This window comes from Schistocerca nitens, chromosome 8, assembly GCF_023898315.1.
Source record: "Schistocerca nitens isolate TAMUIC-IGC-003100 chromosome 8, iqSchNite1.1, whole genome shotgun sequence".
In the NCBI taxonomy this organism is placed as follows: domain Eukaryota; kingdom Metazoa; phylum Arthropoda; class Insecta; order Orthoptera; family Acrididae; genus Schistocerca; species Schistocerca nitens.
Window position 1 is genome coordinate 78,481,542 of NC_064621.1, and position 13,029 is coordinate 78,494,570.

General features: G+C 43.5%; 1 protein-coding gene across 1 annotated transcript in view; it reads left to right on the forward strand.

Moving 5' to 3' along the window:
* Positions 1-9,781: 9,781 nt before the first annotated feature.
* The window catches only part of LOC126198765 (lipase 3-like), a 154,943-nt gene continuing 151,695 nt past the window's right edge, over positions 9,782-13,029 (forward strand). Inside the window, exon 1 of the mRNA XM_049935323.1 lies at positions 9,782-9,899. Within this exon, the coding sequence (XP_049791280.1) occupies positions 9,789-9,899 (111 nt within the window). The 5' untranslated portion in view covers positions 9,782-9,788. The remainder of the gene's footprint in view (positions 9,900-13,029) is intronic.

Sequence of the window (13,029 nt, forward strand, 5' to 3'; positions counted from 1 at the left end):
GCGGGAGGCCAAGAGATGAATACACTAAGCAGATTCAGGTTGCAGTAGGTACTGGGAGATGAAGAACCTTGCACAGGATAGAGTAGCATGGAGAGCTGCATCAAACCAGTCTCAGGACTGAAGACGACGACAACAACAACAACAACATCTATTATAATTTTGGCGATTGAGAAAAATTACTTAAAAGACAGAAAACCGACACTTAGGTTGCAGAATTCAGTTAGGAACACTAACAGTTTGTCTTTGGTTATCCATTAAAGTCATCCCAGAATTTTCAATATATAAAATAAGTTAGTTGGATATTTTCTTTTCAAAACTTTAATTACTCTGCTTTTCATAGTGTAAAATTAATATTCGTGTATGATTTTGTCATGTGAATAAATGGGAATGAATGAGAGAGTGTATGTGGGACAAACGTTAAGAATCAATATTAATTTTTGTAAAACATTATGAAATTGAAGCGTGGGAAATGTGTGTCATAACGACGAAGCTGATGACGTATGTCGAGGTGTGCTTGCTTTTGTAAGAAGGCAGCCAGAATATCAGTCTGAAGTCTAAGAAGTTTCTAAATTAATTTCAAGATTAATTTTGATTTCGGTCTATTTTGTTAACAATGTGTTAGTATTTGTATTTTCAATGACGTCAGTGACTTCCTGTTTAGTGATTGGCTTAAGCACGTTTTGCCGTGAGAATGATCCAGAAGGATCATTCCGATTGGTCAGTCAGACCTATCAGCCAATCAGATGTTCCCACGCACCTAAAGTTAGATGTACAGAGAGTGGGGTAGCATCGATATAGTCGCTCGCCGGCTATCGGACGTTAAGATCATGTTAGATGTAAGGGTGCGTATTATGTGTAAGATGAAAAAATATTGAGTTCCTCACGTTTGGACTTTGTAACTAAGGAAATTTGGAATTATGTACATTTATGGAAAAGTTTGACGTTTCTGAGTACATTTCTTGGAAAGTTATGAGCGTGTGAGATTTCGGCTTTTAGTGAAAATTTCGCGTGGCATATTCCGCATTCATTATGGAACCTTTGGCGAGCACTTCTATTATAGAAGACCACTGATAAGATCGAATGTGAAACTCGCTTATTGTAGTGGCTCAGTGACTGTGAGGTCGCGTATTCAATCGGGTCGGATGTGTAAAAGATTCTGGCTGCTTTTGCGTGAGAAATTTGTTGTTTGACTGTGAACTTGGAATGACATAGCTGATATATTCACTAAATGTGGACTTGATAGCCATTTCCATATGTTGCCGAAGCAATAAAAAATATTGTCTTAGAATGTTCGGACACTTATTTCAGTGAAAGTACTTTCTCATTTCACCCGAAATATTGAAAAAAAAATGAAGTTGCAGAACTGTTTCGCCACTAGAGTTACGCGGCCTCTGGATGGTAGGTATTAGACGGTGTTTTCCTCAACGCTTCTTTTTCGCTGCCTAGTAAGTACCTACGATTGCAGAGTGACGTCAAAAGGAAGCCGTACTGAGGTAGGAGGACATTTCATACGAGCAATACGACGTGAAAGAACCGACCCCGCCCCGTCGCACTACTAAGACCGAGATTACTGGTGATCTGGCTGTCAGTTGTCTGGCATCTTAGTGTTGGAAAACGAGAGGGGTTTGATTCGAGCACATGTATCTCTTCAGGCAGGCAGTCAGTCAGTCAGGTGTTCAGTCGAATGGGATATGATCACGAAGTGAGACCAAAAACCAGACTAATCACACTTTTCTAGGTTCAGAACATACTTGCTGAGTGCACGTAGTGCCCTAAATACACTCATGCTCGTAAATTAAGGATAATTGCAGAATGTGGTGCCACACAACGTGGCACTACACAAAACTGGCGCTAATAGATGAGGCACGTAGAGAACACGGTATTGGTGATAAGTTGAGGAAACCGTCCCAAAACATGTGCTACAAAACTCCACTGTTTCCTGCGCATGTACCCCGACATCAATAAGGGATATGATCATCTTGCACATGTACACGGGCTGCACAACGAGTTGGAATACTCTGGATCAGGTGGTCGAGCAGCTGCTTGGGTATAGCTCCTGAAGTGTCCTAGGGGTGTGAAGACGTGCAACGATACGTCAACCGAGAGCATCTCAGACGTGCTCGATGGGGTTTAGGTATGGAGAACAGACAGGCCACTCCATTCGCCTGATATCTTCTGTTTCAGGTTACCCCTTCACGATGGCAGCTCGGTGGGGCCGTGCGTTATTATCCGTCAGGAGGAAGGTGGGACCTACTGCACCCCTGAAAAGACGAACATACTGGTGCAAAATGACGTCCTGACACACCTGACCTGTTACAGTTCCACTGTCAAACACATGCAGGGGTGTACGTGAACCAACCATAATCCCACCCCACACCATCAAACCACTACTTCCATACAGGTCCCTTTCAAGGACATTAATGGGTTGGTATCTGGTTCCTGGTTCACGCCAGATGAAAATCCGGCGAGAATCACTGTTCAGACTATACATCGACTCGTTCAAAATGGTTCAAATGGTTCTGAGCACTATGGGACTCAACTGCTGAGGTCATTAGTCCCCTAGAACTTAGAACTAGTTAAACCTAACTAACCTAAGGACATCACAAACATCCATGTCCGAGGCAGGATTCGAACCTGCGACCGTAGCGGTCTTGCGGTTCCAGACTGCAGCGCCTTTAACCGCACGGCCACTTCGGCCGGCCACCTCGACTCGTCCGTTAACATAACCTGGGACCACTGTTCCACTGACCATGTACTTGTGTTCTTGACACCAGGATTTACGGGCTCTCCTGCGACCAGGGGTCAGTGGAATGCACCTTGCAGGTCTCCGGGCGAATAAATAATGTCTGTTCAGTCGTCTGTAGACTGTGTGTCTGGAGACAACTGTTCCAGTGGCTGCGGTAAGGTCCCAAGCAAGGCTACCTGCAGTACTCCGTGGCCGACTGCGGTCACTGATGGTTAGATATCGGTCTTCTTGTGGTGTTGTACACTGTGGACGTCCAGTACTGTAGCGCCTGGTTTCCTGTGTGCTGGAATCGTTGCCATAATCTTGAGATCACACTTTGTGGCACACAGAGGGCCCGTGCTACGACCTGCTGTGTTTGATCAGCCTCCAGTCGCAGTAGGATTCTACCCCTCATAACATGTGTCTCTTGAGCCATTTTCAACACAGTCACCATTACTACGTCTGAAACGTCTGCACACTTACTCGCTGCACCATACTCTGACATCCACCAACACACCTCTGCGTATGTGGACTGCTGCCAGCGCCACCGTGCGATGACCGCAGATCAAATGCACCGCATGGTCACACCCCGACGTGATTTAAACCCGCAAACCGCCCACCCGAGCGTTGTTTCACCATGTATCAGCGTTATCCTTAATTTATGAGCATGAGTGTATAACACCATACAAGATAATAGAACGGAACAAAGCAAAGTTGGCAAGCCTTTATGTTTCATTATCAGAGACAGTGGAGATCAATGTTATTGCAGTATTCAGTTTTCGCACAAAATCTTAAATAATTAAATACTTCTAAGACAGCCTTCCGTTTATCCTGATTCTGAAGAATTTAAAAAGATAAACTTCACTAACTGTGACAATCTTCAGACAGAAAAATTTCGCTTTTAGAAGAGTTTCGTGTCAAACTGAATGATCCGTACTCAAAGAATGGAAAGTTACACAGGTTACACCAATATTAAAGAAACGCAACAGAAATAATCGACTAAATTACAGGCCCATATCACTAATGTCGATATGCAGCAGGATTTTGGAATATATATTGTGTTCGAACATAATGCATTATCTCGAAGACAATTGTCTATTGACGCACACTCAGCATTCGCGAAAACTACAGATAATTTTGCATGAAACTTTGAGGTGTAGGTAGAGATGTAAGATGTTAATTGTCGTTCTAATCTCCGCAATCACTGAATACTGGTGTCTATAAATAAGAACATACTTCAGTTGAAATCAAACCAAACGAAAGAAAGTACATTATGACAGTGAAACATAAAACGTTTCAGTTTAGCTTTAGACTGATACTTATCACTTCAGCTACGGTTTTTATTTACCCTGTTGCTAAACATCAAAGAAAGAAAAAGATGTGACTCATATGACACACTATAGATCCAAAACGTCTACTATTCGAGCCCTGACGAATATAACGATTTTTATCCACGGCGTTGCCTCTGGAAATGTTTGATAAAATGTAAAATGACGAGATGCACCGTGGTTGGCAGTCAACATTAAACTGAACGTCTCGCTATAGCTGGCTGCTGCTAACTCAGTTCGAACGTCAGATGAAGATAAGGCGCACGCTTATCCAGTAGCATCGTGCCTAGTAAAGGACTGCGATTTTCAGTCGGTCTTTAGTCAGATTATCTTACTTTATGTCACAATTAAAAAATTAGTGAAATATCTGCGAAAAACGCTCTTGAGGTATATGGTTGTAAAGTAAACTTTTTCGCAAGAAGTTTATAGTTCCGATTCTTGTTCCAGATAAGCAACGGACTTCGCGAGCATTTTGGAAGGACCATATAGTACGTGCCTTCGATATAAACAGAGACATAGTAATTGCTGCACCCACTGCCTAAAGATCGCGTTTTTCACTGATAACTTAAATGTCCTGGATCCCAGATTCGACTCTGCCACTACTCAGATTTAGAATAAAAATCATCAACAATGATGACTTCTGGTATAAGTAGACACTTTCGTTCTACCAACAACATTGTCAGAGAGGGCGGATGGACTGTCACTTTCGGGGCAGCCTCTTTACTTTGGTGTCGGAAACTGCTGAAAAAAGGTGGAAGAATCGGTAATGATCAACGGCATGAGGCTCAGAAGTCAATGGTGGTAGGGCGGCATATAAATGCACATATAACTGACGCAGATTTAAGCAGAATAAAACAGTACCTTCGTATGGCGCAAATGGCTTCATTTGCTTTATAAGTGGGATATCTTCACCATTCAGTAATTCCGAAATATATTCAACAACGCGTGAGTGCAAGACGTCGCCGTGGTCTCAGCTACTTACTTCACATAATTTCCTGCACAGACACAAGGCAGACGTAGCGTTTTCACATGCAACAGCGGCGAGCATCACACATTTCCTCCGACACGCCATAGACACATCTCAATTTCAATGGCCAGTAACAAGAACCTATACATGCCCTCGCAGCAGAAAAAGCCCCAAAACACAACAGTGCACCACCGCGATACCAAACCCGAGGTCCCATCAAGTCACTGCCGGGATCTCTCGCTGACCCTGCCCATAGCGTACAGGTGGCGTACCACAGGCCTCACGGTAAACGTCAACCTCCGATCCTGCGAATATCCACTCCGCTGTCTGTTTTCTCTCTCCGTTAACCACCCGACCACCGGCCTGAATCGCGGAGGGCAAAGATGGTGACCCTATAACCGATGGCAGCGATGCCATGTACACTGGGGCCAGCCATTCCACGGCTCAAATGGAAACCACTGCATTAAAAAGACGTAATATGTATCCACAGCACATTTTGGCCTGCAACTGAAAAACGTACCACGGTGACCTCTTCATAGGCAAAAGATATCGGATTAGTTCCTCACTCGAATCTCTGGGACGAGGGAAGTGAGGATTTGTAAGAGGTCTGAAACCGATGGTGAAACTAGAAAATCGGAAAACCATCAATGTAGGGACAGTGGTGTGAACTAGAAAGAATATAAGAATATAAGAATCTCTGATCAAACACATATAGGGTAATAACAACAGTCGCCGAAAGGGGAGTAAGTTTCCTTATGAATAGCGAGGTGTTGCTGGGAATGAACTGTTCAGTGCTAGCTGGGGTTTTGCTCATCAGCATTGACAGCAAACCAACTCTAACAACAATAGTTGAAGCGTACATGCCGATTCCACAAGTGAAGCAATGGAAATGAAGGCATTGAATTGGTTATTCAGTATGTAGATGGCGATGATAATGTAATAATCATGGAGGATTGGAGCAAAGTAGAAGGGGAAAGTTTTGTTTCGTCCCGTTGTCATTGTGGGCTTGTACCACGGGAAGCAAGGAGAGGATGTGTTCGGTGGTCGGTATCTTCTTCTATAACGCAAACTGCACACATGTATTAACAGGGCTCTTTATTCTTAGGAAAAAGAAGTTACTTAACTTGAGATAGTTCAGATGTTGTGGTACAAGCTCTACTGTAATAGTCCACATTAGCCTCACAGTTAGTGGAGTACACGTCCTGCTGTTCACACTTCTTTGGTCGCTAGGTACTGACCAGCTCTGAGCTGGAAGCTGGGATGTGACTAATGACGACTCGTTGACTCACTGGATGACTGACTGACAGAGCCCTCTGGTCCGCGGTGACAATCTAAATACTGGCGGTCGAAAGGGCGTTGGCGGTACGTTTCTTGCGAGTTTGTCTTTGGCCTCTCTCCTGATACGCTCGCTTGCTCCGATACCTACTATCGATCTTCTCGCAGCCTCTTTGCCGCTCGGAGTGCTGGCGACAGCTTACACCAGCACAGAAACAGTCGAAGTCAAACATACAGGAAAATATGGAATTGGTAGGAGGAATGTGAGAGGAAGAAGAGCAACTGAATTCTGCAATAAATATCTGGAAGTAATAGGGAATATCATGTTCAAAAATTAAGAGATGGAGGTACACTCGGATAAGGCCCACTGATACCCAAATATTCCAACTGTATTACATCGTGTCAGACTGGGATCCGAATTCAGATACTAGATTGTAAGGCGTATCCAGGAGCAGATATAGGCTTAGATGACAGTTTAATGATGAAGAACATTTGATTACAGTTTAGAATTGTCCGGAAGAACCATATGGGGCAGAAGTTGGAGGGAGGAATGACGAAGTGTGTTTGAAGTTTTGCAAGACTGTAAATACTCACATAATGAGTACCATAATACAAACTTCAGTTGAAGAAGAATGCATATCTCTATAAAAATCAACTACAGAAGTTAGGTAGACATACTTAGCTACAAGAAATGTAGCTGCGAAAAAGCTTTAGGTAACACATAAACACTTCAGCTGCTTGACGAAAGAAGGAAGTACAAAAGGCAGGAATACAGCAACGTAAGTCACTCGGGAATGAAATCACATTTTTCCTGCAGGCATTTTTTCTGCTGTTGAAGATGTTCAAAGAGAAATAGCTATCGGAAAGATTGATTCAACACACAGAAAACCACAAACCGCCCAGGAAATTAAAAGCCAGAGCATCAAAATTGAAAATGCTATAGCAATTTCACTGAAATACGCAAAGGGAAGAGCAGGTAGATCAAATGGGTACACTGAAGACCATCATGAGTGGGAGGATTTGTTTGATGACGTCATCGAAAAGAAATGGAAGTCAATATGAGACACATAGGCAATCCAGTGTTAGAGTCAGAATTTAACAGTGCTTTGGAAGAATTGCAGTCAAATAACCCTTTCTTCGAATTTTGAGTAATGATTAAGGGTAAGTGGAGACCAAACCAACTATTCAAGTCGGTGTGTACAATTTATGACACTGGAAACACACCATCATTTTCGGAAAAATATTATCCACCATACTGTTTTGACATTGCGACTAATGATGCAAGAAAGATTTTTAAAAAACAACTCAGTACACGTTCATAGGAATTGTAAACCTAAAAAAGTGTTCTACAGTGTAAATCGGTGAAAAATGTTCGAAGTTCTGAGAAAAATTATAAGTTACAGGGAAAGACGAGTAATACACAACAGGGAACAATTAAGTGCTCGGAAAGGAAGGTGTAACAGAGGAATGCGTACCTTCTCCCCTATTTAATTGACCCATCGAAGAAGCATTTACGGAAATGAAAGAAAGTTTCAAGACTGCGATTAAAATTCAGGGCGAAAGAATGTAAATGATAAGATTCGCTAATGTCATTGCTATCCTTAGTGAAAGTGAAGAAGAATTATAGGATCTGTTGAATGGAATGTATAGTCTAATGAGTACAGACTATGAATTGAGAGTAAACTGAAGAAAGGCGAAGGTTATCAGGAATAACAGAAATGCGATTAGCGATGAACTTAACATTAATTTTTATGACCAAGAATAAAATGAAGGAATTCCACTACCGAGTAAGTAAAATAACGTATGACGTACGATGAAAGGAGGACACAAAAAGCAGCTTAGCACGGTCAAAGAGGGGATTCCTGGCGAAAAGGAGTTCACCAGTACCAACCACACGCCTTAATTTGAGGAAGAAATTTCTGAGAATGGACGTGTGGAACACAGCATTATGTGGAAATCAATCGTAGGCTATGGGAATGATGGAAAAGGAGAGAATCGGAACGTTGAGAATGTTGAAATGAGGGGATTCACCGCGGAAATGGTGAAGAAAGGAACATATCTCAGACACTAATTATTACAAGGGAGAGGCTGGCTGGACGTGCGTTAATGTAATAGGGAACAGTTTCCATAGTACCAGAGGGAGCCGTAGACGGCAAAAACTGTAGGGGAAGACAGACTGGAATACATCTAATAAATAACTGAGAATGTAGGGTGGAAGTGTTACTTCGAAGTGAAGAGGTTGACGCAGGAGAGGAATTCGTGGCGGGTCACAAAAAAAAAAAAAAAAAAAAAAAGTGTGTGTGCAATCTTACGGGACTTAACTGCTAAGGTCATCAGTCCCTAAGCTTACACACTACTTAACCTAACTTATCCTGAGGACAAACACACCCACCCATGTCCGAGGGAGGATTCGAACCTCGTCCGTGATCAGCCGCACAGTCCATGACTGCAGCGCCCAGACTGCTCGGCTAATCCCGCGCGGCGTGGCTGGTCGCATCACAGCAACCAAAAGACTGCTGATATGTAAAAAAAAAAAACAGTGTAATACGACATCTTAGACTTCATAGGAACACAATACTTAGGACCGTTTCATGACTTCGTTGAGTTCTCGTTAAACATTAATGAGAAATGGGCTTCATAGTGAAGGCAAAGCTCTTCATATGAAAAAATCCCTTCTTTTGTCACACGTGGGTAAAAGATACTGGTGAATGTGGCTGAAAAAGATAAGAAAGTCAGATATGTACATGACTTTGTCTTAACAACTGTCTGGGACTTGTGTCGAAAACTAATTAACTTTTAACCGTCAGACTCAGCTGTGAGGTCAAGAAGATTTCTCTCTACTGTATAGATGTCAGCGGTAACTAGGTGTCTTATTTACGAACTAACTCAGAGAAATTTAAGTTCGTGATTCCTTACCATGGCCCGAATAGGAGGCCAGACCATTACTCGTCAAGGGCAAAGGTGAACGCGCTATTCAAGCCCTTCTGAATGTTTCAGTCAGCCTAAAATCTTTCCCATTTTCCACAATCCACGCTGACTCCTCTCCTTACTGAACCAGGCCTTCCCTTCGGGAGAAAGAAGTATCCATATTAACAGCTGCAAGATAAAGATCAAAACTGGACAACACATTCGTAGTAAATTGCGCGCGTTTCCTTTCTGTTACACAATAACTAAGCTTGTACCGGAGCAACTACCTTTTACGACAGGACGAAGGTATATTTTTCACTTGTCAAGCGAATGACTGCTTCACACGGTAATTACACACCTTGTAAAATGTGGGACCGTCGCCTTCATTTCTTTATAACTGTTATGTTCCTTATCTGTGACGTCACCCTGTTTTCCTTGTTTATTCGTTTTACAAGGCTCGAGTGGTGTGCACGAAGTAACTTTCTGTTCGCACTTATTGCCACACCTCTTCCGATAAGGCAGTCACCTTGAGAATGTCGCATATAGACCTCATCGCCCTCGCGACAGAACAGTGTCGGGGGACGTCATGGTTGCCGGCCAGCGGAAGGGTTCGTTACTGCCGCTGCTCGCCTTGTTAGTCCTCGTCAGAGCAGAGGACGGCCCCACCGATGTTAACTCCGACGCCTACCTCGACACGGTGAGAAACACTATCCATAGGCATGTGTCAGAGTCCCAAAGTTGGCACGCGGAAGATTTGCTGTCTGAAAAGACAATAATGGTGGGGTACATCACCAATTGCTCGTCTACAAGGTAGAGTTAGTCGTGGAAAGAGAGCAAGGCCAGCCGGAGTGGCCGCGCGGTTCTAGGCGCTACAGTCTGGAGCCGAGCGACCGCTACGGTCGCAGGTTCGAATCCTGCCTCGGGCATGGATGTGTGTGATGTCCTTAGGTTAGTTAGGTTTAATTAGTTCTAAGTTGTAGGCGACTGATGACCTCAGAAGTTAAGTCGCATAGTGCTCAGAGCCAGAGCAAGACTTGTAAAAATCATCAAAAGCGTCCGACTCTAGTGCCACATTCACCTACAATCACATCTACATACGTACTTCAGTCACCGTGTGGTGCATGGCAGAGGCACCTTGTACCACTACAGTTCAATTCTTTTATCTTGGCGGTTCGCGCATGCCCGCCCAGAAGCGGGAGAAGCAGCGCCATAGTATTAGTTCGCAAACTTACGTTTAGGGGGGAGCGCGCAGTATATGAAGTAAAGCCACCACGGCCGCATTAACCCTTTCGCTGCTACAGAGACGGCTCCCCGCATTCCGCGATGTACGCGATTTTGTCATCATTGCACTGTTCGCCTGTGGGCAGACACATGGTGTTTCGACTGCTTTGACACACTTTATCATTCGATTTCACAAAAACTATTTGGCCCAAAATTTAGATTTTTACACATCTTCTTGTCTGATACCTTCCCCCCATAAATGACTTAATTTTGTTTCGATGTTCAACGCAGTTATTGTGCAGCATTAGATGTAGTAAACCATTGCAAGAAAATTTGAAGAGTTTGCAGAGGTAAAAGTCCATAGCGTATACTTTCCGTATGGTCGATTACGCTAACGCAGCTCGTCATCCATTTCATCTCCCAGAGGACTTTAAAATATCACGCAAAATACCGATAAACACTGTTGGTATGGTTATGAATTACTCACGTTTCGTCGAAGTACAATAGCAAATAAACAACTACCGCTGTTCTTTATTGCGAAAAAGCGGTTAGTGAGAATGATACAAACACCTTTCCTTGCTATCGCCTGAATTAGGAGGCTTATTGTTTGTTTGGTTTAATTAATTAATAGAATATGAAGCAATTGGTATAATGAATACTTTTTCCAAACTTTCTATAAAAGAAAGTCTGCTATCAAGACAGCCGGCCGAAGTGGCCGTGCGGTTAAAGGCGCTGCAGTCTGGAACCGCAAGACCGCTACGGTCGCAGGTTCGAATCCTGCCTCGGGCATGGATGTTTGTGATGTCCTTAGGTTAGTTAGGTTTAACTAGTTCTAAGTTCTAGGGGACTAATGACCTCAGCAGTTGAGTCCCATAGTGCTCAGAGCCATTTTTTTTCTGCTATCAAGACATTGCTTTTGTTCAATTAATTTATTTATGACAATGTTTCTAAAACTGAAGGCACTCGTCTGTGCTCTGCACTACAGTCGAGCTCTGGCAACGTCGTTCTCTGTTCATTGGCTGACTGTGTTTTGTGACGTCAGATGCGCAGAACGAACCTAAACTCGGCCACCGTCGTAAATGACGCGCACTTTAGTAGTGATTTCCATTCGTATTTCCCTCGCAAACAGAGCCAGGGAAACAAGACTGTATGCTTCCTTACGAGACCCAGTTTCTCTTATTTTCGTGGTCCTTACGTGAAATACGAGTACATGTAGGCCGCAGTCGATTCGTTTTGCAGACAGCTTCAAATGCCGCTTTTCAAAATTTTCTTAGTAGTATTCCTCATGGATTCCCAGTAGAATTCACGGAACAGCTCTGTAACATTCGGGTCATGATTGAATCTACGGGTAACAAATCTAGCAGCACGTATCTGAATTGCTTCGAATCCTTTGTTTAATCCGATCCAGTGGAGGTTTCACAATCTCCGTCAGTACTGAAGAATAGGTCGCACTAGCATTTTTCAAACGGTCTCCACGGCAGGCGAACTTAACTTTCCTAAAATTCTGCTAATAGTCCAGCGTCGACCATTTACCTTCCCCACTATCGTCCTTACGATCTTGTTCAGTTCAGGTCGCTGTACAACGTTACGTCTAGATGTTCAATCGACGGACTGTGTAGAACAGCACGCTACTGATGCTGGATTCGATCATTATAGGATAGCTTTACCAACTCATCTGCATTAATTTAAATTTTTCTGAATTTAGAGCAAGGCGCCATTCAGCAGACCAAGTAGAAATTACGTCTAAGTCATCTTGTATCCTCCTATAGTCACTTAACGATGATAAGTTGCCGTACGCCACAGCACTATCGTCAAATAGTAGCAGATTGCTGCTCATTAAGCCAGATCATTTATCTACACTAATGGCCATTAAAATTACTACACCAAGAAAAAGTGCAGATGATAAACGGGTATTCATTGGACAAATATATTATACTAGAACTGACATGTGATTACGTTTTCCCGCAGTTTGGGTGCATAGATCCTGAGAAACCAGTATGCAGAACAACCACCTCTGGCCGTAGTAACGTCCTTGATATGCCTGGGCATTGCGTCAAACAGAGCTTGGATGGCGTGTACAGGTACAGCTGCCCATGCTGCTTCAACACGATACCACAGTTCATCAAGAGTAGTGACTTGCATATTGTGACGAGCCAGTTGCTCGGCCACCATTGACCGGAAGTTTTCAATTGGTGAGGGATCTTGAGAATGTGCTGGCCAGACCAGCAGTCGAACATTTTCTGTATCCAGAAAGGCCCGTACATGACCTGCAACATGCGGTCGTGCATTATCTTGCTGAAATTTAGGGTTTCGTAGGAATCGAATGAAGGGTAGAGCCACGGGTCGTAACACATCTGAAATGTAACGTCCACTGTTCAAAGTGCCGTCAGTGCGAACAAGAGGTGACCGAGACGTGTAACAAATGGCACCCCATACCATCACGCAGGATGATACGCCAGTATGGCGATGACGAATAAACGCTTCCAATGTGCGTTCACCGCGATGTCGCCAAACACGGATGCGACCATCATGATGCTGTAAACAGAACCTGGATTCATCCGAAAAAATTACGTTTTGCCGTTCGTGCACCCAGGTTCGTCGTTGAG